Source organism: Dicentrarchus labrax, unplaced genomic scaffold (genome assembly GCF_905237075.1).
Source record: "Dicentrarchus labrax unplaced genomic scaffold, dlabrax2021, whole genome shotgun sequence".
Classification (NCBI taxonomy): Eukaryota; Metazoa; Chordata; class Actinopteri; family Moronidae; genus Dicentrarchus; species Dicentrarchus labrax.
The window spans coordinates 16,721,209-16,745,934 of NW_026136706.1; the positions used below are offsets into that span (position 1 = coordinate 16,721,209).

Here is a 24,726-nt window from a genome sequence, read left to right on the forward strand (position 1 = left end):
ACCCAAACAGAAACTTCGATTTGTGGTTTTACAGGGAGTTATTTGCTTCTTTTTGAACAATAGTTGTTTATGCTAGGCTAAGCTAATTGCCTCCTGGCTCCAGTTCCAAGTTCTAGTGGTATCAATCTATTCTACTCCTCTACTCCAGGCAGAAAAATGCATATTTCCCAAAATGTCAAGATTGTTCTTTAAATCTTAACCCTTGTTCTGTGTTTATGCACGTCAGTCCTCTCTCCTCAGTGCCATCCTCGGAGAACTGAGTCAGGAAAGTGGTGTAATCAAGGTCAAGGGAGAGCTGACATACACTTCTCAGCAGCCCTGGATTTTACCTGGTACGATTCGAAGCAACATCCTTTTTGGCAAAGCGCTCAACCCCCAGAAGTATGATAGAGTTCTGAGAGCCTGCGCCCTCAAGAAAGTGAGAATCACTTCTAGTCATGTTCTTGATTATCACACGCCCCGCTGCATTTCCATAGTAGTCTAGGTATTAGAAAGGTTTTAGCACATCTAGCTTGTAGAGAGTCTAGTGTAAATGTGATTGACTGCTAAGGTTTGCATTTGGACCACGTTCAGGACATGGACCTGTTGCTAGGTGGTGACTTGGCGATGGTCGGGGACAGAGGGGCCAACCTCAGTGGAGGCCAGAAGGCAAGGGTCAGCTTAGCAAGGTGTGCTGGATAACTTTATAGCATGCACTTTTTCCCTTGGTGACAGTGACAGAGATAACCTCCATATGTGTGTGTTTTTAGAGCAGTGTATCAGGATGCAGATATCTACCTGCTGGATGACCCACTCAGTGCTGTGGATGCTGAGGTGGGCCGGCACCTCTTCGAAGAGTAAGTCTTGTTGCAAACATCATTGTTTTCAGTGGAAAGTACACATCAGTAAATCAGGTGTTATTTATTGTGTTGGTAAAAAGATTTCTCGTTTCTGAATACAAAAATGTGTTTTCTTCAGGTGCATTTGTGGACTTTTGAGGAAGAAGCCTCGTATCCTGGTTACTCATCAACTACAGTATCTGAAGGCTGCGGATCAAATTGTTGTCTTAAAGGAGGTGTGTGCACATGTGTGTATACCGCTATGTTTGTTTGTGTTTATAACAGTTTACATGTAAAAAACCTCTGCCAGAGTTAACAGTCACTGCCTCCTAGCATTCCTTATGTATTGCATTTTCACCTCAGCTTAGATTCCAGTGGTGACCCAGTGTCATGGCTAGAAGAAATATCAAAAGAAAGTTATTTTGTCCTTCTCCCGGTCTGTTTTGTATAGGACATGCAGATGCACGGTAATCAGCAGTGTGACCTATGAACATGACAGAGCAGGTCCCTACCTGAGTATTGATGAGGCGTCAGTATCTGATTTATGGCCAATAGGTGGCAGAAGAACTAAAGAACAAGCTGACAGTTGGATGGCATTGCTAATATGTAAACAAGGAATTGCGTACGGTACTTAGATTGCCAGCTCATTATTAGAACGAGTCTTCTTTGATTCCTGGATTTATATACACATATATTTATATATATTAGTCACTTGCTAGTTGCTAACTGTGTCTGTCTGTTGTTTGGTGCAGGTAGTGTTTGCTGCTCTTACAAACACGCTTGATGAGAACTACTCCTCAACCATAGGCTACAATAGACTGTATGTGAAGGTCATAGAATTAAAGGAATGAGCTAAAAGATCTTTCTGTGACATATAGTCATTTTAGTGTTGATATAAAATATAATCATGATATTGATTAACAGCATTTACCACAACCCTGATCAGTAAAAAATACTAATCACACACAGGTAAAACATTAGAAAAGGCATTATTTAACTTTCTGTTGTGACTCGTTATTAAACCTATAAACATGACACTAGACTGTGTTTCTTCAAGAGCTGAAAAGTTAAATGTATGGACAAAACAACTGAAGAGACCATTACTTACATAAATGTCGTTTTTATTAATAATATTGGCAAGGGTTCATGTTCTTCTGCCTAAATACTGTGACACTTACAGATGCTGGGACTTGAATATTCTTGTCTTCTGAGTTCTGCATCTCTTTTTTCTGTCCTTTCTAGGGTCAGATGGTGGCACGTGGGACCTACAGTGAGCTGCAGGGCTCTGGAATTGACTTCACCTCCCTGCTTAAGGAGGAGGAGGGCCAGGAGGAGGAGAGGCACGGCACGACCCCTGTCTCTGTCTCCCGCTTTCCCCATACGCTCTCTGACAACTCAATGTCCTCTATGTCCTCCCTCTCTTCCTCTCGGTACTCTTTGATTGAGGGAGCAGAGCCACTTGCAGTGGTAGGTATATGTGAAACATATATATCAAGCTTTAAGCGATGTGTAGCGGTCTCATTGTGGGAAAAAGCTTGTTATGTGTTCTACCATACACTAGAGGGCAGAAGGTACTCACCTTTTCCCTGCTGCTCATTACAGCCCGATCTGAAGTGTTGCTGGATGACTGGCATTTACTCTAGTGTCTATGTGCAGGTAGTGCAACCAACGGAGGAGGAAAGCCGCTCAGAGGGAAACGTTGGCCTACGTATGTATGTGAAGTATTTCAGGGCAGGTGCTAACTTCCTGGTCCTCCTGGTCCTCATTTTACTCAATGCCCTAGCACATGTGAGTTAATTTCTTCCAGTTCATTTGGTGTGTGTTTTATATCAATTTCAGAAAGATAGAGCACCTAATTTATCTCATAAATTTCATTAAAATGAATGATAATGATGAATGATGGTAGTGAAAATAAAGGTTTTTGATTAGATTTTTGTGTGTTTGCTTGTTTTTTGTGTCCGTTTAGATTACATTTGTTCTACAGGACTGGTGGCTCGCTTGCTGGTGAGATTTTATTTCTTTTAGACCTTGTGAAAAACATGCGGGCAAAAATAAGAATAGCAGGTTTTGTTAGACAAACTGACATATTTTCTCAGACTGGAAATGGTTGATGATTTAATAGAAGACGACTGAACCAAACATTTTTCTTTGGCATTATCTATCACTTGTTGAAACTGACCTTGTGCTTCAGGATAAGAGAAATGTGTTTTGTATAGTGTCTTCATGTTGCCGCTTTCTTTCTTTGTTGTGTTTATTTGTCCTTGTGGATTTTTGGTTCTTTTGTGGCTGATTCGCAGGGCCTCTGAACAGAAGCACATCAATGTGACAGAGCACCTCAATGGCAGCTTCCCTCGGCAGCTGGACCTTGACCTGTACCTAGGTGTTTACGCAGGTGAAGCTCACTGAGCGCACATTGCTTTTTGTGTACTGTTGAGGCTCTGAATACGCCAGCCATTCAATGAACAGATCCACAGTTCTTTGGCTGTGGCCCAAGGCCTTCAAGGCCCAGTGTATATGTGTACATGGGCCTCAGCTGTACAGGGAGATAGCAGTGCCTTTCTAGTTCTGTGCTGTTGGATTGTTCTGATTGTCTCCCTGTGACTCCCAGTCTCTTCACTCTTTCAGGCTTTTTATTCACAGTGATAGATCAGCATTCAAAACAAAAAAAAAAAAAACATGATTGAAAGAAAAACTTAAGTGGAATATATCTGTTTTTGTTGTAATTCAGCCTGCTTAATAATGCCCCCTTAAATGCATAGCTGACCTTGGAACAGGCACAAGGATAGCATTGTAGTGTGCTGATGGATTTTTTTTTTCTGTGCTTTTGTCAGGTTTAACAGCTACTTCAGTAGTGTTTGGCTTCCTTCGCAGCTTGCTCTTCTTTAATGTCCTGGTGAGCTCGGCCCAAACCCTGCACAACAGCATGTTTAATGCCATCCTCCGGACCCCAGTACACTTTTTCGACATCAACCCAATTGGTAAGTGTCCCTCCTCCTCATCAAGAGTAAATTTAAATAACCGATAACTGATAATTAATTTGTAGCATGGTTATACAGGAATTAATAGATGATTCTAAGACATGCAGTGGGACCTGCTGTGGAAGTTGTTGTTCTAACATCTCACCACTAGAGAGCAGACTGTTACTTAATTTGTCATGTTTTGATCGACTTTACAAACATTCATATGCTTGCCCTTAAACACCATAGTTTCATTGCCATGAAGTTCTACATTATGATAACTTACGTATTCAAGTATTAAAATTCTCATTTTGATTTTTAAATAATTTGAATGATTCAAATATTTGATATTATCACAATAACATTGTAATGTTATTTATAAAAAGAATTAAAAACTGATAATTGTTAATCAGAAGATCTAATATGAAGTATAAGATCAACAATCTACTACTGTACTGTAGTTGTACAAGTTTAAAGAGCTTTTTTATATGTGGGATTTATGGGATTTAATATCTTACTGTGAATAAACTGGCATCTTAAAAGTCGCTGATGGGAAGTAAAGCCTGTGTAACCAAGAGGCAAATTCAGTCAAAAACCTTGTGATATGACTTAATATATAGCCATAATGTATTTAAAAATAAGTAATGAGAGTGCTATCACATTTATTGTGAACCTGAACAAAAAGCAAACAATCATATTGAATAAATACTGTTTGCTCTAGATCTTGGACAGTATTGTGTTTGGACTGTGAGCTGTGTAAATACAGACGTATTTGTCTTGTGCCCTGTATCAGAAATCTTCGATTATTTCATTAGCTTTATAGGCTGTAGCTGCTGGGTCAATGGAGTGGGCAGATGGACATGATTTTAAAAGTGAGCAAACACTCCAAATACGTCTGACTTTACTCAGGGAGGGCTGCTGGTTTTTCTTCAGGCGCGTTTCGCACCACTTTTTAAAATAGAAACCAATGAAACTGAGAGCGTATGTCAAGATTTGTTGAAATAATTTTGCAAAATGTTTTGCGCCTCTTGTTATTGTTTCTCTATGATTTAGTGATAATACTTAAAAAAACTCTTTTAATTAGGTGAAGTAATGTCACTACAATCTGTCATTCATATCCAAAGTCAACTGTCAAGTGGCCCACTTTGATAACTTTAATTTTTCTGGAGCATTGTTCACCTGTCAGCAGATAATTACTCAGTCTAATCTCTTCATAGTGACATGCATGTACAACACAATCAGCTCGGGTGGGAATTCTCAACAAGAAGGGAACTTGTATCTGTATAATGAGTCATAATAAGCTGGTAACACAAGTCTAAATATGATTTGAGGGTGTTCAGGAGCTCGCGGTTTCTCCTGGCATTAGAAGTGGGTGTAGCGACAAAGCTTTCCTTTGCAAAGCTGTGTTTGGAGCAAACACCACAGGTCTTAATCTTTGGCTTTTGTTTTTACTGCTGCCGTTGTGTTATGTATTGGACTACCTGACGGCTTATCTGGGTGTGCCTTGCTTGATAATCTACGCACGGGAGGAGGACAAACACTCTGAATAATGTAATAATCTGTTTAATAGCGCAGCAAAGGAGAGGCTTAACAGACACTGCTATCTGATTGCTGTTGTGCTGCTATCAGTAACCATTGTATGACCAGTCCAGTCATTACAGCTTGGCCTCCAGGCTGGCAAACAGCACTGTGTGTCTGACTGGATTTATAGACAACTGTCTTAGAGAGTGAGTTTCTTTTGTCCTTTATCCAGTCAACAGTAGATTAAGAATGGACATGACCTTTTTTTTTTTATCTATACAATATAAATTATAATAAATATTTTTTCTTTTCCTGCTCTTTATTTTGTCAACTGGTTCATTCACTTGAGTTAAAGCTAACAGAGAAGACCAGGACAAAGACAGCTGTTGTCAGCTGTGCTGTTTTTTTCTCTCCTCTTTTTTTTCTTTCTTACTGTTCTGCTTCTGTCTAAAAGATTTTTACTTTTACACAATAACTGCCACTTCCATCCCAGCTGCTTCCACATCCACTACTGTCTAGCAATAAGTGTGAGTAATTTGTGACTGTGCGCTGTTAAGGATTTGACAACTGTTTACATGTGTAAGTGATAGGTGTGCTGCTGCTGAACAGGTCCAGTGTTTGATAGCTGTCCACAGAGTTAAAGGTTACCATTTCAAGCGTCGCTGCACAAAGGTCTTATTTGTTATTCCGTGAATGTGGTTTATAACAATAGAGTATAGCAGAGGTGAATTATGATTGATTGATTGAATTCTGTATCAGCCACTGGATGCCTCTGCGCCATTTGAATCTTATTTTCCGTGTTATCTTTTGTGCTGTGTGGAAATAGTTGATTTCCAAGTTGGGCCTTTTGGTGATTAAAAGCATTATATTTTGTAACAATACTATTTGGTACCTTCTCATATATCTAGGTGACGTTGATAACACTACAGACTTCCATTTCCTCTATTATACCTATTTATATAAATTAATATATTCATATTCTTATTACAGCTGTTCATCCAAATGTGATCCAGTTAAAGCAGCACAGACAGCGGTGGATGTGTTGAGCTGATGTTGATCCCTGTAATTTAGTGTCATTGAGTGGGCTAATCCCCTCAGAGACTGCAGGCCAGGGCTTCAGCTCATCAGCACAGTCAAGGAGTGGAGTTTCAGTCAACACACACAAACACACACGCACACACACACACACGCACACACACACACACGCGCACACTTCTACCGTCCCCCTTTCACATCGGCATAGTGGGCCATCTCAGTGCTAGGTGTCACTCAGTTGCTGTTGACGCAGGGAACATTAGATCTTCTGAAGTCAGTGATGTGAGATTCTAATTGTGTCTACAGAGGCAATGTTTTTAATGTCTGTATTTCAGGTCTGGGATGCAAGAGTGTTAAGAGCGAAGTGGAGGAAGTACTGCAGAGAGGATGATGATATCGAGGTGTGTAAATTGAATGTGGAGATGGAGCCGTGTGTGTGTGTGCAGTATGGCTGATAGGGCTCCCCCTCGCTCGGCACTTCCACTATTTAATTGCATGAAAGGGAAGGAGAGGAGATTGCAGGAGCCTGGCGGTGTGAGCGAAGAGAATGGATTTAGAATGTATTAGTATTGGCAGCAAGGCGCCGGCGGTGGGAGGCTGCCCCAGGCCCCTAGGCCCTTCATGGAAGTGCAGGTGAGCTGTGCCACCTCCAGCCTTGGCAGCCCCCTCCCCAGTATTCCTTCATTATCGCACATGCCTCACTGAAAGGCCCCTCCAACTGCACTGGGGCCCACACATGGAGCGGCTCTGAGTCGTCCCCTTATCTTGATGTTTACAGGGAACAGCGATTTGCCACACGCCCTGCTCTAGCCGGACCCCACTGTTCCACTTCTTTAAGTGTGATTCGGGGCCCTGCTCACCTAATATCTCCACCTAAGGGGCCACCTTAGTTGGGAGGGCTTGATATTTCCTGAGCCTGAAAAAGTGGTGCAAATCACCCCTGGAGTCTTAAACCATGAGAAATTGTTTGATACTAATGCTGCTGATATCCTGAAACGTCTATACCCCTCTCTACACAATAGGTGATATTGTTGACAACCACCCATAGTGATTGAAGCCATTGTCCCATGCCGATCTTACCTCATAGGCATTTCCATGCAGTGAATGTCTTTGTGTAACTGCATCACTGTAATGTATCCCCTCTATAGTCTGCGCAGGGTTTTTACTTCATCCCCTATGAAACTCTCTGTTAACTGAGCCGCTTGTCAAACAGCTGATAGCTGACTGATGTTCCCTGCTCTAACACCCTCTAACCATAGTATGATGTAACCCGGAGAAACCTACCCTTTTCTTATTGGTATTGTTTGTCAGATATGCATGGATTTAGGTCATCTATGGCTTAGACAGTAAAATTACATAAAATATTATTGGATCTTCCACAAACACAGTTTGACAAGTACTCCCCCCATTCCCAGACTAAAGCAGCAATATTCTACAGTAGTATAGTAGCAGCTTTACCCCCTTGCTTGAACCCTCCCCTCGGGATGTCTGTATGCTAAAGGGGCACTCACACTGTGAATAAGATTAGTCTGCCTCCAAGTGTACAACATGCTTACGCCACTTGACTTTGAATCAGTACTGATTTGGAGCATTGCTGGGTTGTTGCGGGGAATAATGCTCTGGCTGGGTTTATGCAATGGCTGTTATGGGGAGCCCGGCCTCGTCTGCATGCATGTTTTTAGGCAGGAGCGGTATTTTGGATAAAGCTGTAAGCTGCTTACGGCCGTGGAGAGAGGTGATTACAGGGCCCACCTCCGTAGGACTGGCTTGGAGGCTGGGAGGCAACTTTTAGGTCAGTGGTGCCATGGCTCTGCCACGCCTCTAGAGTGCCATACCGCCACATTCTGCCAACGTGCCGCTTAGCCATTTCCTCTCTCGGTCCTGCACCTAGTCACACCCGGTTTCATGGCCTATTCTGTGAGGCTAGATAAACTCATCTGCATGCTTGTTCGTTTACTTTCACTTTATCAGGGGTTGTACCCTAAATATGTGAGTGCTGCTTTATTTATATTCTCCTCAGACAGATATTATTGTTTGCTTAGTGATGTGTCACCGTGAGAGACAATGGGTTGCTTAAGCACAGTAAGAAACATTATGACACAATTTTGGACGCGCTTTGACAGGGAATATACACTATAGACTACACAGATCCACAGCTTGTTCCTGTCTTTTAACTTGAGCCCAGTTCTAGCAGTGGCAAGGCTGGCACGGCTCTGGTTCCTTTTTGTCTGCCTCAGAGAGTCTGAGGGCTTCCTTCAGGGACAGAGATAGAGAAAGACTTTCTGTCTTGCCTGCCTTTAGGTAGTGTAGTGTGGGGATTTGCTATCACTGACCCTGCAGTAAACAGTGTGTGAAAGCAGCTGGAGTGTAATCTTATGTGCTGTGGGATCAGAATAGGGGAGCAAAGTTACTAAAAGAGTCACAATAAAGGGCTGCCACAGCACCTGCAGAGCACCAGCCAAAATAATGAACACCTGAGCAGATTGGAGGCAACTCAATTAACGTCACTGACACTGCCAGTCAGAACATAAAGGCAGGTACGCAGCTTCTGTTGCCCTTTTGTTTCCAAACAAAAGGTTCCCTCACGTATTCAGCCAAGAGTAGGGCGGTCTTTATGAAATGCTAGACAAATAATGATTCATTGTTTAATCTAGATAGGCCTGTGTTTTTCATCTGATATCACACTCAATGTATAAGCTCTTTTCTATTAAACTGGAGGGGACTTTGGTAACAGTTGCTCAATAGTCTAGTGAGACTGAAGGAAATTGAAACAAACTACATATTGGCCTTTACGGGTGCAGAATAGCTAATGTATAAAGAATATCGAACTAACTACTATTTTAAACTAATTTAAAGTTAGATCTGCAAATTTCATTACACGTAATTTTACTATATTAATTCTGATTGCACTAATGATACACTTTATAACAAATAAATCAGTATTCTGCTGTCCATCGTGTGATTCTATTTTACATACATCATCTAATCTGTGCTCTTGTGTTGTGTTGTTTCCTAGGAAGAATCCTCAACAGGTTTTCGAAGGACATCGGTTACCTGGACTCTCTGCTCCCATGGACGTTTGTGGACTTTATCCAGGTGAGTCTCACCTCGGCAGGTTTGGTCGCTGGCGCTGCAGCATGGGAAGGCCATTTCATGCCTGGCTAAACCTGCTTTGTGGTCCGGGTCCCCTAATCTGGAAACAATTACTGTAGGATTACCCGCCAGCGCAGCCCAGCGCCTGCACAGATTTAATAAAAGTGTGCACATAGGCTGAGGGCGTGGCTCCCTCACTGTGACACAACAGAAGCGGCATCTTCAGAGAATGTGTATGGAGACTAAGCAAGTGATTGGGAGAGAGAAAGGTACCAAAGAGGATATAAAGGCCACAGGATGATGGGTCCGATGTGGAGGAAAACAGTGGGGAGGGGGTTGACAAGGAGGATGTGTTGAGTGGCAAAGAGAAGAAGTGTGAGCAGCAGGCGTACGATGTGTTTTTCAGGAGTGGAGCTGGAAGCGTGGTAGAGGGGGAAGGGGGACAGGTCAGTTGGAACAGATCCAGAGCGGGACTTACCCCGCTCATCGCAATTCTACCAATACTCTACAGTCTTATAGGCCTGGTAGCCAACGGCCACCCTGGTGCATAACCAGGTTAGGTTACCAAATGCCACCCTGCCACCGTGACAGCCATCTCCCACGAAAGCCTGCGGAGATGAGCCAGCTCATGCACCTAGCGCCACAAAGAAGGGAATGTTCGGTGCACAATTCGAGGTAGAGGAGCAGGCGTGGCTCTTTGGTTAGGGCCAAAGAATAGAACAAAGGCGCACTGAAAACGAATCCCCCCTCCACAATGCCTGAGTGATGTTTGTGGCAGATACCCATCTCACAGTAGACAAAAGCCATCTTAAATGCTGAAAGCACAAAAGATCATACGCACAAAAGGTTTTTGTCTGCTATAGTTTCCCTCATTTTGATAATAAGGTGAATAATGGCTGGAGTAAAATAATAACTTTGTAGAAGGCCCATAGGTCCAACTGAAAACAGTGAAAGTAGACTAGGTCACGACAGAAAACAGACTCTGTTGCACATATGTCCTCACTGTACTCCATGAGTGACTTGTCCACTCCACCATATTAGTCATTACCTGTGTTGAAATACGAGACACAATAGTCTTTAACCATGTTTCTGAATTGCAGTGAATAATCATTTCATCAGAATAAACAGTCAAAACAAGATTGGATATATCATGTGCACATGTTTCTGCTGGTCTTTTGCTGCAGCAGAAAGTGGGAAGTGATTGTGATAGCTGACAAAGGTGGCATCCTTTGGACAAAACACTTTTGTTTGTGCTGCTTTCTGCTCTTGTTTGCAGGTGTCTTTCATGGAGCACTCTTTAATGCTTTCAGGAAGGAAGATTTTCACTCTTTTTATCACAGTATTAGCTGCGCAGAAAAGCTGCTGATCCTGACTATTGTTGCTCATTCGCAGAGGGACATTTCCCCATAGTCATTGTTTAAATGGTTGTCAGGGGGGAATAAAGTGAAACTTCATAAACAATGCCCTAACTGGTTTATCTCTCTCTATGGGGAGAGGCCGCTTCTGTGCAGGGATTTGCACCAGAGCCTCCCCCATTATGGTGGAGTAAGCACTTCACAGCCCCTCAGCACTGCCCCCCTACCCACCTAACAAGGGGATTCCCTCAAGCTGGGGGAACCTGGTTACACCCCAGAGCCCTATTTTTTTCACAGGTCTCATTTAGTAGTAATTTAGTGTATTGGGAAATAGGCTCTTTCTCTTCCTTCTTTATGGTCAGGAGACAATGACAGAAATGTCAATTAAAAACACCTCAGGCTTTGGGGACTGTCAGCTTTTGTGTAGACTTGACCTTTAAATCCTGGGTTGCCTCTATTTTCAGAGAGGGGGCAGAGGAGGAGGGCAAGACAATAAGGGGTGAGTACAGGGGTCTTTCAGTGGAGGATTTTGTGTGAAGGCTCTTGACCAAGTCACACCACTGTGGGGTCCATACACATTTATAACCATCCACGCAAATTCAGTTTGTCAGCATGTGTATGCTAAGACACCAGCTGACAGTTACTTTCATTTAAGGGGAGCTTAGCCCGGTCTCACCAATGTTAATGGCGTATAAACATTAATAATAAACACTGGCTCATGAATTACAGCAGTAAACCCTAAAGTCATCTAGAGAGAGAGAAAATAGTTTGCGTGCGCGTGAGAAAAAGAGTGAGCGCATGCGTACAATGTGCAGACACAAACCCAGCAAGCAGTGCTGAAGACGCACACAAACACAGAGCAAAAGATGGCTATTGTCTAAAAACACTGGCGGGTGGATCGTTGTGTGAGTCTGTATATTGTGGCACATTGTGTGTCAGGCCTTTTCAGTTGCTTTGTGGGATATGAGAACTGCTGACGTAACTGAGTGCTGTAGGATGGGATTTCACCGGCTTTCTCTGCTTCTTTACCACACTGGTGACAGAAGAAGTGAAGAATGCACTGGCTCCAGGCGTTACACAGGTTATCCTGAGAAACACTGGAGACAGTCCTGTGTGGAAATATATAGGCTGTGCCATAAATCCCCTTTGAGCATTGTTTTATGACAGCGCCATTGTCTTCCTACACAAGGTGAAAAAATAGAAAGGCGAGAAGACTAAAGATTTGCTTGTTTTATTCACGTATTTGTCAAATTAGATGAGAGATAAACCAAAACACAAGAAAACAGCATTGTTAATGAATGTGCTCATGGGTGTGCTTGACTGGACACTCAGCAATACCACACACGGTCATTTGATGGCGAGCACTGGCCAGCAAAAGCTTCCAATGTGTGTATGTGTGGTCTTTCATGATGCTGCGGTCCAGCACCTCAGCTGCTCTGACTCAGACATACAGGCCTGGGAACTTACATAACAAAGTCCCAATCTAATCTTGAATCGCATCTCATGTCAATGCGATGAAGATAATGAGTTCTGTGCTTTCTGTGAGGGACTTGTATTTGTGAATTGCTGTTTTTTGTATACATTTGAAAATGTTTTTTTTTTGTATGTGTGTGTGTGTGTTGTTTTCAAGAGGAAGTAGAAAAAAAGAAAAGGAGCAATGACTGAATGAATGAATTTGCTGGGCACGAAGTGATTTATGGTAGAGAAAGAGAGAGAGTGAGAGACCGCATTTCAAAGCCTTTCTCTTATTTCCAAAATGGGGTTGGAAATCAGCAGCTTGACTGAGCCCAAATAAGTGACTTCTTTTACCTTTTCACAGCACACAAAGGCCTAATCCTAGGACTACTTGAGCCACCAATGTAGACAGCGACTGAGACCACCACAGTATGTGTCAGACCCTCCTCACCACACACAAAACACATTGACTGCAGCTTTATGAAGTGAAAATGGCCCAGAAAAGGAAAATGTGAAGGAGGTGTCCACAGTCATTTCTCCTAAAGAAAGGCCACAGCATCTGGGCATTTAATGCTAAAATAAAGCCCAAAGACAGAGTAGAATGGATTGGGTCACTTCTATTGTTCCAGAGCCCAAGTGGAACAGCCCTGTTTTGTTTCAGTACTACTGACCCTTGCAACTTATTGTGCAGCTCTGTCACGGAAAAGTGTGGAGTGAAAAAAAAATTCCAGCGATGACAGAAGACTTCTTTTGAGGAATTTTCTTTGCCATGCTTTCCCCTCATTTCCTGTTTTGTTTGCACTTTTTTCCCAGTGGCAAATATTGCACACTGTCAGTAAATAAAGGGAGGATGAAAAGGGGGGTTGTAAAAGGCGTACTGATTCCTTGTGTCCGGAGGGATGTTTAATTAAAGGCAAGTGTTTATTTTCTGCTGCGGAACAACAGTCGCTATCATTGCCGAACACAAATATAGCAATTAACTTCAATTTTCTACATTTATTTGGACATCAAAGAGCTGATAGAATCATTGAGAAAATAAAGCAATTAGGGTCAGCAGAGATCTCAATGGTCTTTGGACACAGCAGTGCGCCCAGTTTGCTTGAATGACTGAATCACATGCGTGCGGTAGCTTTCTTTTCTTGCTAAAGAGCAATTAGCGGTAATTCTTTATTTAAACTGTTTGTATACAAAACCTTTCATCCTTTTATCCACTTTTATGTGCAGCGGGATGTGGCTTTGGGAGTTTTCTGTTCCTGTGTGGTTTCATAGGAGATATGGATGTGGTCTGAGGGGGTGAGGTGTATGCTTGTAGGATCACTTATCGGAGTCATCTGTGTGTAGTGTGGGTGGGGGCCACGGTGTTCCCGATGCTGACATGATAAGCGCCAGACCACGCAAATGGATCACACGATCAAACGCGGCCTTGGCGACAGCGGGCCCTGGGGAGCAGGAGGAGGCAAGACTTCTATCTAATGCTTCCTGTTCCTCCTCCTGTCCCCTCAGATGACCCCACTGTCAGATAAGCCTGTCTCGGACCTTCGTGGCCCCTGACTGAAATGGGCCCAATTAGAATTTAAATGAACCAATCAGCAAACATGAATGAGCAGTGTCACTGTGTCACCAATCAGCAGCGGGAGAGTGAAAGAGAAACAGTATATATGATAAGACATTTGTTCAGTTAATATTTGATCCCCTCTAGGGAAGGCTGGATAACATGCAGTAATGGCTCATGTGCCACCATCTCACTTTGCAGTCTGGTAGCCTTCCATCAAGGCTAAGATTGAAACTTATGTACTGTGAAATTCTTGGGATCAGTTGTGCTCAGTAGCTTCCACTCACTGTTTGATTGTGTGGGCTGCACTACAGCAATGGTTAGACTAGTAATACCCTCTTATCAGAACTGCAAATGGAATTGAGTAGCTTTTCATCATAAAACTACACTGAAAGTGATCATGCTTAAATGTGTGCTTAAGTGGCAGATAACATCCGTAATTAAGGTGCTAAATTAAATTTTCATCTCTCTGGGCTAGTCTGAGACCATTGAAGGTAACAGTATGATCCTAATCTCCACGTCTTAGGATTCATCTCTTGGGATGTGTCTAATTTCAGGGTGTGAGGTTTCAATTTTATCATCTATCAATCGAATATGAAATATGTAACACAGTATACCTTTCAGTTCAGAAGAAATGGGCTCTCACATATTCAGTGGTGGAAGAAATATTCTGATCATTTACTTATGTAAAAGTATCAATGTTGCACAGTAAACACACTGCATTACAAGTCCTGCATTCAAGATCCTATTTAAGTAAAAGTATAAAAGTATAATCAGAAAAATCTACTTAAAGTATCTAAAGTAAAAGTACTCCTGACAAAAAAGCTGATATATTAATATTATTATTAATATCATTATTAATAATAGCTTATTATTATTATTATTATTATTATGGACATATATTATTACTTTATATAATGTTAGGTATCGTAGTACAGTGCTTCATTAAATTAAACTGCTTTTTTGTAAAGGGTCTCAAACCAGAAAGATTGAGAACCACTGCTTTAATCTTAAGCAATGTACTACATTTTAGAAACTTGTCCATATTGTTTTTTAATAAAAATTCTTTGTCTGAAAAGTAACTAGCAGAAATCCAGGACTGTCAAATAAATGTAGTGGATTAAAAAAGTACAATCTTTACCTCTGAATTGCATGAAGTATAAAGTAGTATACAATGGAAATACTCAAGTAATTACCTCAGAATTGTTCTAACTAAGTACAATTCTTCAAATATCTTCTGCAAATAATTATTTCAAAAATTGGCCAGAAAAAGTATTTTTATTATTTTCAGATATGGCTGTGCATTTACAGTCTTGTATTAATATTGTATATCCTGTCGTGGAAGAAGTATTTAGATTAACTTAAGCAAAAGTAAAAAGTGAGCAAAAGTAAAAAGTGCTGGTACTTAAAGGGCCAGTGTGTAGGATTTAGTGGCATCTAGTGGTATAGTTGCAGATAGCAACTCTCTCGTGTCACTCTCCCCTTCCAAGTACGGAGGACATGGCTGTGAAATACTCAAAAATAACAGAATTTCTTTAGGTGATTATACACTGAAAAATTAAAATGAAACATAGTTGTATTATATTCCATTTCTGCCAATAGAGCCCCATAAATGTAACAGTACCACAAAAATGTACTTAAGTGCAGAACAGATAATAACCACCACAGGTGGGATATGGTAAAATCCTTTTATCTTTAATATTAATATTAATGATACTTTATCAGATTCTTACTTCAGTTTCTAAACAAAGTGCAGGTGTGGGTGCTTTTGTGTTGTCAGACTCATTGCCTCCAATCCTGTTTAGGCAGCTCTGGTATCCTGGTCTAGATGTGTCACAGAGCCATTAACACGGGTGATGAGTCACTGTGTTGTTGAGGGCTGTGTGGTTTCAGTGTGATGTATCAGACACCCACAGTGTGGTTCCCAGAGCCCTCTGCCAGTCACTGTGGCCATGCCTGTTGGCTGGCTGCTCTGCCAGGGAGGCTTACAGGCCAGAAGTGTTGAAGGGAAAGCCCAAGAGAGCCAGGGATATGAGCTGCAGTGGCCAAGTGGTAAATTCTCACCTGCTACTAAGTGAGAATTAGTGCTGTGATCGTTTTCCTTTCACACTGTGAGTCACATAACCTCAGTCCCACAACCTGCTGTTACCTTACTGTATGTCCATGATGGTCTCACACAAACACAACTGAAAGAATTTCTCTTGTGCAGCCTTAAGAAATAGGGCTCACTGCCCCAGTGGTAGCCCACACAGCAGCAGTGGAGCTTTTGAGTCTGTTGCTGTTTGGTTATATTGTGCTCACATTTTTCTCTCTGTCTCAGGTATTCCTCCAAGTCATTGGAGTGATTGCAGTAGCTGCCATCATCATCCCCTGGATCCTTATTCCCGTTGTTCCCCTTCTTGCTGTCTTCCTGTTTCTGCGATGCTACTTCCTGCAGACCTCCAGGGACATCAAGCGCCTAGAGTCTACCAGTAATTTTTTTGGGGTGGTGGGGTGGGCATGTCCATTTGTGGTAAGAGACAAAAGCAGACCACAGGAATGCTAATAGACCATTGAAGAAAGCCTTGGTCATTAGCATAAAGGCTAAAGGTGGCGGTGGCCTATAGCTCGGCCACACGCAGTTTCCTCTAGAGACTGGAGTTCATGACATCACATACAATGGGAAAAATGCCAAGTGGGCATGACTAGGCCATTGCAGGCTTTAGTTCATCTATTTTATTCTGGGCTGAGAGCCCAAATGCACATTGGCCAACAGGTTCCATCATCTTAAAGAACAAAAGTTCTATTAAAAAGCTCAGAGGAAACATTTAGGTTTTGTCTTTGGTTTTGTAAGCCTAACAAAAAGAAACAAAGGGCCACTCAATTGCAACCTATCCCTAAATCAAAACTGTTTTGCATCAGGGGCATATTAAATGTTGATGCACTACAAATTAGTATTCCACTACTGATTACCACGTCACATTTTCTTTGTCTACACCTTCTGAAAGTTAATATATTGACTTACTTAAAAATGCAATAAATTGTAACATATAAGGAGTCTGTTTTAAAAGTATGATACATGAAAGGAAATATGCTCTGAGACCACGTTCATGGTTAAAAATGTTGGTTAGAACTTTTTAGAACTGACCTTAGTATAGAAAAAGAAAATGCGTTTGGATTGTAAAATGCCATTGGAGTGTTGAATTAAGAGCTGATTTTGCAGGTGCCTGTTTGTTCAGATGTTAATAGATATTGTATCTTATTTCTTTTAGCTCGGAGTCCCGTATTCTCCCACCTTTCTTCCTCTCTCCAAGGCCTGAGCACCATTCGTGCCTTCAAGGTTCAGCAGAGGTTTCAACAATTGTTTGATGAATATCAAGATCTTCACTCGGGTGGGAATAAGAACATATAAATATATATATTTTTCTTTTTATAAATTTCAGTAAAGATACTGACTTTTTATTATACCCTTTCAAAGCTATACAATGTAATTTTTTAAAATGTTTATTATTAGTAATATCCATGTGCTAGAGATTATATTTATTGTCTTATGTGTGTGTTTGCTAACAGAGGCCTGGTTCTTATTCCTGACCACTTCTCGCTGGTTTGCTGTGCGCCTTGATGGAATTTGCTCAGTTTTTGTCAGCATTACTGCTTTTGGCTGTCTTTACCTCAGGGATGGTACTGTATGGTTTTGGATGAAACAAGTGACACATACTCTTAGTGAAACCATCCTGATAAATTCAGGAATGCGTGACTGTATGTTTACTTTTTTCCTGACATTACAGGACTGGAACCAGGTGCGGTGGGGCTGGCTCTATCGTATGCTGTGACACTTACAGGCATGTTCCAGTGGGGCGTCAGACAGAGTGCAGAGATCGAGAACATGGTCAGAACATTTGCATTTGAACATTTAACTGCAGTTTGGATATCATAAAACCCATTCATAATTTATTCTCTTAAAATGTTAATCAATTTCACTCAATTCCCAAGAGGCCCTTTAGGACTGGATCCCCAAGAGAAATGTGGGCTGATTAAAGGGGCACTCCACAGATTTTAAACATGAAGTTAATTTTACTCACAGGGAGTACTACATAACCTGTGAAAACAGGTTAAAAATTTAAAGTGTGGAGACTAAAAGTCAGCATATCTTGGCCTCTGCTACTTTTGATTTTGTAATCTATATAAATCGTTAGCTAGTTCGCTAGTTAGCTACCGTTTTGCTACAGAGCAGAAGAGCTGGCTAACTAGCATTTTGTTAACATTAGTTAACTAAGATGTGATAAATGTATATGTCGCTTTTATCTTTTAACCATTTAAAAAATGTGGTGTTCTTTTCAACATAGAAAAACCTAGCACATAGCATATCCAAGTACAGGGAAAATGGTCTTGTCCCAGGAAGGGTCAATTGTGTTTCAAGTGATCAAATGAGCAAAATGTATAAATTGATATCCATTTTCACAACATTAATATTGTAAACCTCTACATGGTCCATGAAAAAAAATGCCTTGTTTTTTGTAGATGACATCAGTGGAAAGAGTGGTTGAGTATGCAGAGCTGGAGAGTGAAGCACCCTGGGAGACGGACAGACGGCCTCCACATGATTGGCCCAAGACAGGCTCCATCACCTTTGACAGAGTCAACTTCTCTTACAGTGCCAGTGAGCCTTTGGTCCTAAAGAACCTGACAGTTGTCTTCACATCCAGAGAAAAGGTTCTTGTCTTTATTCCCACCTGTGAATGCTTACTGGTGTGCACCAGGTTGATATGCAGCTAGCGTAGAAGGTGTGATGTGATTCTTTTTTATGTGGCATTATTTTCAAATCAATTATTAAAGGGACACTATATTGTGCTGCTGAATCTTCGGGACCATACCATTTGTGATTCATGGAATACATATCATGTAATTAAGACTGTTCAAGTGGATCCATTTGTTCCCAATTTGCATTTTGAGCTACCTGACGGTGACAACTGTTTATTCACTATAAGAGAGAGGAGAGGCCGAGGGAGAGGGGCGAGGGAAGGGAGGGAGAGGGAAGCAGAGGGAGATGGTTGAGGATGATTGAAATTGTGTTTAATGCAGGGGGTGTATTTTGCATGGCTATGGTTGGCCAGGGCGGCTGATTTCACAATGGATGGGTTGATAAGTGTAGAGGCCCTGGCTCTGACAGCCCATGGGAAGGATCTCTGCCACATGCCATGGGGGTGAAAGGCTTTGTGTATTCTGACAGTTCCCCTGACAGCCTTTCACAAGGAAAGCTGCACCTACCACCTACAGTACAAGATCTATTCACTCTGGCCCTCACTAGTCGTCTACTGTACATATAAAAAAACACAACTCACTACAACACCACAGTTGACCTTCCATTGTTTAGAGAGAAATAGCTTAGTAAGGGCATATTCCTTATCTCCAAGACTTATAAAATCAAGATCAATGATGCACAGCACCCGCTTTTACATTTCATTATGCTATAGATAAACTATAACTGCACAATATGATTTCTGAAATGAACTTTGACATTCTCAAGTGTTGGTTATCTGAAATGGGAAAAAAATATGTGATACGCTTCTTTTCATACAGATTGATGAAAAGCCAAGGAATATGTGACTCATCCATGCTGAGCACTGTTTCAAATGCATTATGAGACTGTTATGTTGAGAAAAACAACCATTATTGGTCATTTGTTTAAATAGCTTAAAATTACCTTTGTTTATCAGAAAGTAGTGTGACTTGAGGTAGTCGGTAATATTTATTTGTTTTTCCTCTTCCCATAACCTTAACCAGGTAGGTGCTATTAGCTAGATGTGACCATAACTTAACTAAGAAAAAACGTATACAAGTAATTATTGAACTTCACAAATAGATTGTTTTTTTGTCCTTGGCCAACAAACCAATTCTGTTGTTTAGGCACGAAGACTTGTCGTAAGTGTGCCCTGAACTTGTGCCTTAAAAAAAAAACAGCATCAAAAAGGACCAACTTTGATTATTAGGCATGAGGACTTCGAAGACGTACAGTATTTGAGTATTGCCCTGAACTTGCTTTAAAAAAATTGCGGGATTGTGAGCTCTCATAATAGATCCTTTTCATGGCTGACCTTTTGACGTGTCAAAGCAGGATAGCACCTTTCAAAACAAATATACAAAGAGCTTTACAGCCAGAAGACAAAAACATAAAAGACTGAAAACATGTAGTCCACAGAATAAAGTAATACTTTTTGGAGTAGCACAGAGCGAGGTGACCTCAGCCCAAAAGGGATGACCTATTGTGTAGCTCAACGGCTCCATCTGTGAGTCAGTGGTTGCAACAAAGCTTTCTCCTACTTCCTCATTGAAAACATTCAAAGTGTGAAAATCTTTGGCCATGATAAACATCTAAACTTTCTCACCCCTGCTACCGTGTGTGCAATGCCTATGTCTGGCTCCTGAGAGGCACAGATTTGTCTAGGATCTTTTGGCACTGTGGTGTAGCCTTTTCAATGCATGCCTTCACAGTACCCTGTTTCTGTTCAACAAGGAGGGTTTCTGATTCTGTCAGCAGTTCAATGACGTCTGTGCACTCTTTGCTGCAGAGAGGAGAGGTCTGTCATATTCGACTGTCATGTCCTCTTCACATGAGGTCACGAGGGGGTTTAGGGAAAGATTGTTTCCTCTTCTGAAATGTTTCCTACAAGGACCAGGTAAAAGCATCCAGTGATGTGTTCCCGTGTCCCTCATGGGAAAATTGCCTGTGTTTTCTCGGGGCCCTTTTAATGGTGGGACCATTTCAGCCCACTGAACAGCTCTCTTTCAATTTGTTGCCAATTAATATTCCTTTACCGTTTACTTTTACCTTGGCTCAGAGAGAGTTATTTCAGTAACCTCACCCTCTCTGTCTAATAATATGTAGAGTTTATTTAGATCCTGGATCACTGATGCTGGTCCTTTTGTACCCTCCACCTTAATAGTCAAAGAGGGAGAGAAAATGGCATTGTTGCACCCTCTGTGTGTGTTGGCATGTTGTGAAGCACACACAGCGATTCTTTGTTATGCAAGCAGTATTGTTCGTAAACCCCTGGCTAAACAAAAAGGTTGCCCATTGGCTATGTAATGGCATATAACAAGCCTATGTGTTGGCAGGCAGCAGTGTGTGGCACCAGCAGCCCAGTTCATTGGAACGAGCAATGGTTTGCCCCGTGGTGCCATCGTTGACACCATTTCCATTTGGTTCCAGCTTGCATTTGGGTATTTACGGAGTATGCTCTGCAGTTTGATCTAGACTGGTCATTTTCTGTGTCAGTCCTCTTTGGGTCTATGTGTTTAACACAGCGGTGTATCTACGTTGCAGGATTTGCAAATTTGCATTGGGAGTGAGTTGGTTTAACATGGTAAACGTTATACCCTTAAAAGAATCATCCTGTTGTTATTGTGGGCATGTTAGCAGGCTGACATTAGCATTTAGCTCAAAGCACTGCTTTACCTGTGTAAAACCTCACAGAGCTGCTAGCATGGTAGTGAAACTGCATTGGTGGGGGTTAGTTTGGGTATGTTGCTTCAAGTACCAGCAGGACAAGACATGCAATCCAGCCTGAGGAACAGGGTCCAGTTTGATGAACAGATCTGGGAATTTAAAGGCTTCTCAGACGGCAAAAACTTTATATGCACATATTTAACAACTCTGGAAGGTTGTATGCTTATATAGCCTTTTAAATGACTCACACTGTTATCATAGAATTAGAGTAATAAAGAGTAAGTACAAATTTCCATCCTACAGACACTGTTGGATTATGAAATGAGCACTTTTATAAAATATGGCACACAAATATAGCTGCCTTGAATCATAAACATGCAAAAGGTCCAACACAAAATGATACAGTTCGTCACGCTGCATGGCATCAAGATGTGTTCACCTGATGCCATGTGAGTATTTTCTCCATTATCTGCCAAAGTTATGTGACTGCTGTCAAAAAAGTGATTTGTTTTACCTGCTTGTTGTAGAATAGTATGTTTTCCTTGCATTGTACTTATCCGACATGTTCCCTCAGCGACACAATAAGCACTATTAAGATTAATAGACCTATTTCACAGCCATTTGACATGTTATAGTAGGGTAAACACAGGTGTAACCGATTATACTAATTAAGGTCCTGTTCCATTTAAAATTGCAGAGCATTTTCATTGAGCCAACATGCACAATAGCAGAGCCCTGCCTCTGTTTGACCTGAAGGGAACAGACCTTAATTAGTATTAATGTTTACCCTACTATTTCATGTCAAAATGGCTGCTGTGACATGATACTATTTTGTGATTTTCTTTGTGAATTTGTGGAATGTTTCAGAAATAAAAATAGTTCTCATCTCACCACTGTAGGTTGGCATCGTTGGGCGCACTGGCGCTGGTAAAAGCTCCCTGATCTCTGCCTTGTTCCGGCTAGCAGAACCAGAGGGAAGAATAAGGATTGACGGTTTTCTGACTTCTGAGATTGGTCTGCACACCCTGCGCCAGAGAATGTCCATCATCCCACAGGTGCCCTTATTAAACTGCCCTCAGTCTCAACTGTTGTGTTTTGGCCCTTGAAACTGCATAAAGTAACAAATGGGTAAATTTGAATGGAATTAGCTAAAATTAGAAAAATATTGGATTTCATCATGTATTAGAACTTAAGTACAGCAATTAAAGTTTCAGTATAATATTAGGCTGCTTTTAATGTTGCAGTTGTTGTCCTCCAAAACTGCTGGACTTTTGCTTTGACAGCTTCTGAAAGGTTCTTTGATTCCTCATGATTGAGAAATTGCACAAATGTCAGATAAACACTGGAAACACACACCTTCATGCTTTGGCCCTTTTTTATACGCCTGGCTTTTAAAAAGCTAAAACAAGTGAGGAGAATTACAGTCGTCTCTCAGGGGATTTCTGAAAGTGAGACAAACGGATGCCTTGAGACAGTTTAACTTTATTTCCGCTTGTTGAAACTGATACGGCATTAAGAAAATGCCAGCCTGCGGGTGAGTGTCAGCAGAGTGGAGGGAGGGGAGAAGACTCCCACGGCCTGTACTGTGAAGAGAGCAGTTCCCCATCCCTGACAGAGGATTAGTCCTCTACCCCCCAAACATGGGAAAGCTGCTTAGAAGAAGTCTCCCCCATCCTCACAGCCAGAGTCCCCTTGTACACCGTCACTTTGCCCAAGTCTCAAACATTTCTAGGGTGCAGCCAAGATGCCCAAAAACAGTTTCATTAATGCTTTTCTGTGGATTTGATAGGTTTCTGGCATTGCTACTACTTCAGATAAAGTTTTACTTCCTAGTCCAAACTAGTTTGAGATGGATGTGATGTGTGTTTGATGTGATTTTGTTTACTCTTTCTGTCTCTCCTAGAGGGTGAGACTTGCACAAAGTGGCAGGTTACAAGTCAGAACTTTAACTGCACGCCCATGTGTATCATATAGGCTACTGGATGGCATTTCCATGATATGAAGTCTTACCCATATTCAGAAGAGTAGAGTTTCTCTGTAGCATGCTCTTAGTTTTACAAACTTATACAGCGAGAAGCCTCTTGGATTTACACAAATTCATCTGAAAGCCTTTTTATTCTCCTGCTAGACGTCAGAGATAAAGTGATATTCAGTCAGCCTTTCACATGGAAAAAATCTTGATATAAATTGCTAGTTGCCTTACCTTTTCATGTGGAATTTTGAGAGTGATATGTATACTATACATTGCCAGTGAGGAGTTTTCATTATTTGCCACCCACAGATTTGATTATGATAAGCTTTTATTAGCATATGGCATTAAAAAAGGATCCATTTCAGTTTCTATTGAATTCTCAGGAATGACTTCTGAAAAAAATGAATTCTGTGGCAAACAGAGGGCTTAGAATTGGTGGAGCACATAATCGGTCTATGGAAAGCTGTGCTTGAAAGCAGTTTTTCCGACCTAACATTGAATCCTCAATTAAAGTGTGTCACAAAACTAGTTTGAATTGGGACTTCAGCTGGCTTAATGACAAGGTGGTATTTTGGTGACAGGAGGAAAAGCTCATTGGAAGTAAAGAGGTGGAACATTTTCTAAGGCACAGGTAGCAGGGATGAAGTCCTGAAAAGCTTTATTTTTCTGGATGAAATTGAGCAGTTAGGCCTTAGTCTTCTGACCTACATGAAGGTTTGTTGAGACATGATTTTGTATTTGAGGGGTGTGTGCTCTGTGTTTGTACACTGTATAAATAGTCGTGCTTACACACATGGACGCAGGATGGATTTTTTTTTTCTGTGTTGCTGTCACAGCACTGGCTCTGAAGCTGACCTTTAAGAGAGCAGAGATGAAGGCATGGATAGTGAGTCACATTCAGACTAGTAGTTCTGTAACCTTAACGCAGGCACTTTTAGACCCATTGTGTATTTTACTCGTGAACATTTCCTATCTTGATTTGAGGTCAGATTCCTATCTTGAGTAAACTGAAGTTATCACATTGCCTTGACTGTGATGCAGATACAATGGAAGTCTATAAGTTCTTGTTATAGACAGTTAATTGCTGCTCTGCGTCACCTCTATTGCCATGGCAGATCACAAACATCTCATTAAAGCTTTTTTCAAATGGTCATTGTAACCTCTCAGATGTCATAAATTCAGTGTTACTTTTCCAAGGAAAGCACAGCTGTATTTGTACACTGATAAAACAATGGGGAAATGATGCCATATGAACCCCTTATCTAGAGCACAGGGAAAGCGGTCTCTTTATGATAGCCTGGTAGAGTCCTCAGTACTAAGTGTTCAGTAAATCACTTCAAAATTGGAGAAGGATTTATGAATAAATATCTGACCTTACACAAGGAGATGCCGGCTTGCTCCTGTTTATCAGTTTTACCACAAACAGAGTGGCGTGTTGTTTGAAGAGTACCTGTGGACTAGAGGGCTCGTTCCTCTGCACCATAATAAAGAGCTTTATTTACCCTCTTAAAGATGGCTGTGTGGCTGAACCTTGATACAGGT

General features: G+C 41.4%; 1 protein-coding gene across 2 annotated transcripts in view; it reads left to right on the forward strand.

The window, feature by feature from the left end:
- The window catches only part of LOC127366162 (ATP-binding cassette sub-family C member 4-like), a 35,799-nt gene that overhangs the window by 5,180 nt on the left and 5,893 nt on the right, over positions 1–24,726 (forward strand). For both annotated transcript variants that reach the window (XM_051404987.1, XM_051404988.1), the window contains exons 11-26: positions 227–418; positions 574–668; positions 750–836; positions 958–1,054; positions 2,061–2,285; positions 2,475–2,606; positions 2,785–2,822; positions 3,116–3,210; positions 3,650–3,796; positions 9,348–9,427; positions 16,107–16,257; positions 17,038–17,157; positions 17,336–17,446; positions 17,554–17,654; positions 18,287–18,478; positions 22,112–22,267. In XM_051404987.1, coding sequence (XP_051260947.1) covers positions 227–418; positions 574–668; positions 750–836; positions 958–1,054; positions 2,061–2,285; positions 2,475–2,606; positions 2,785–2,822; positions 3,116–3,210; positions 3,650–3,796; positions 9,348–9,427; positions 16,107–16,257; positions 17,038–17,157; positions 17,336–17,446; positions 17,554–17,654; positions 18,287–18,478; positions 22,112–22,267 — 2,019 coding nt within the window. The remainder of the gene's footprint in view (positions 1–226; positions 419–573; positions 669–749; positions 837–957; positions 1,055–2,060; positions 2,286–2,474; positions 2,607–2,784; positions 2,823–3,115; positions 3,211–3,649; positions 3,797–9,347; positions 9,428–16,106; positions 16,258–17,037; positions 17,158–17,335; positions 17,447–17,553; positions 17,655–18,286; positions 18,479–22,111; positions 22,268–24,726) is intronic.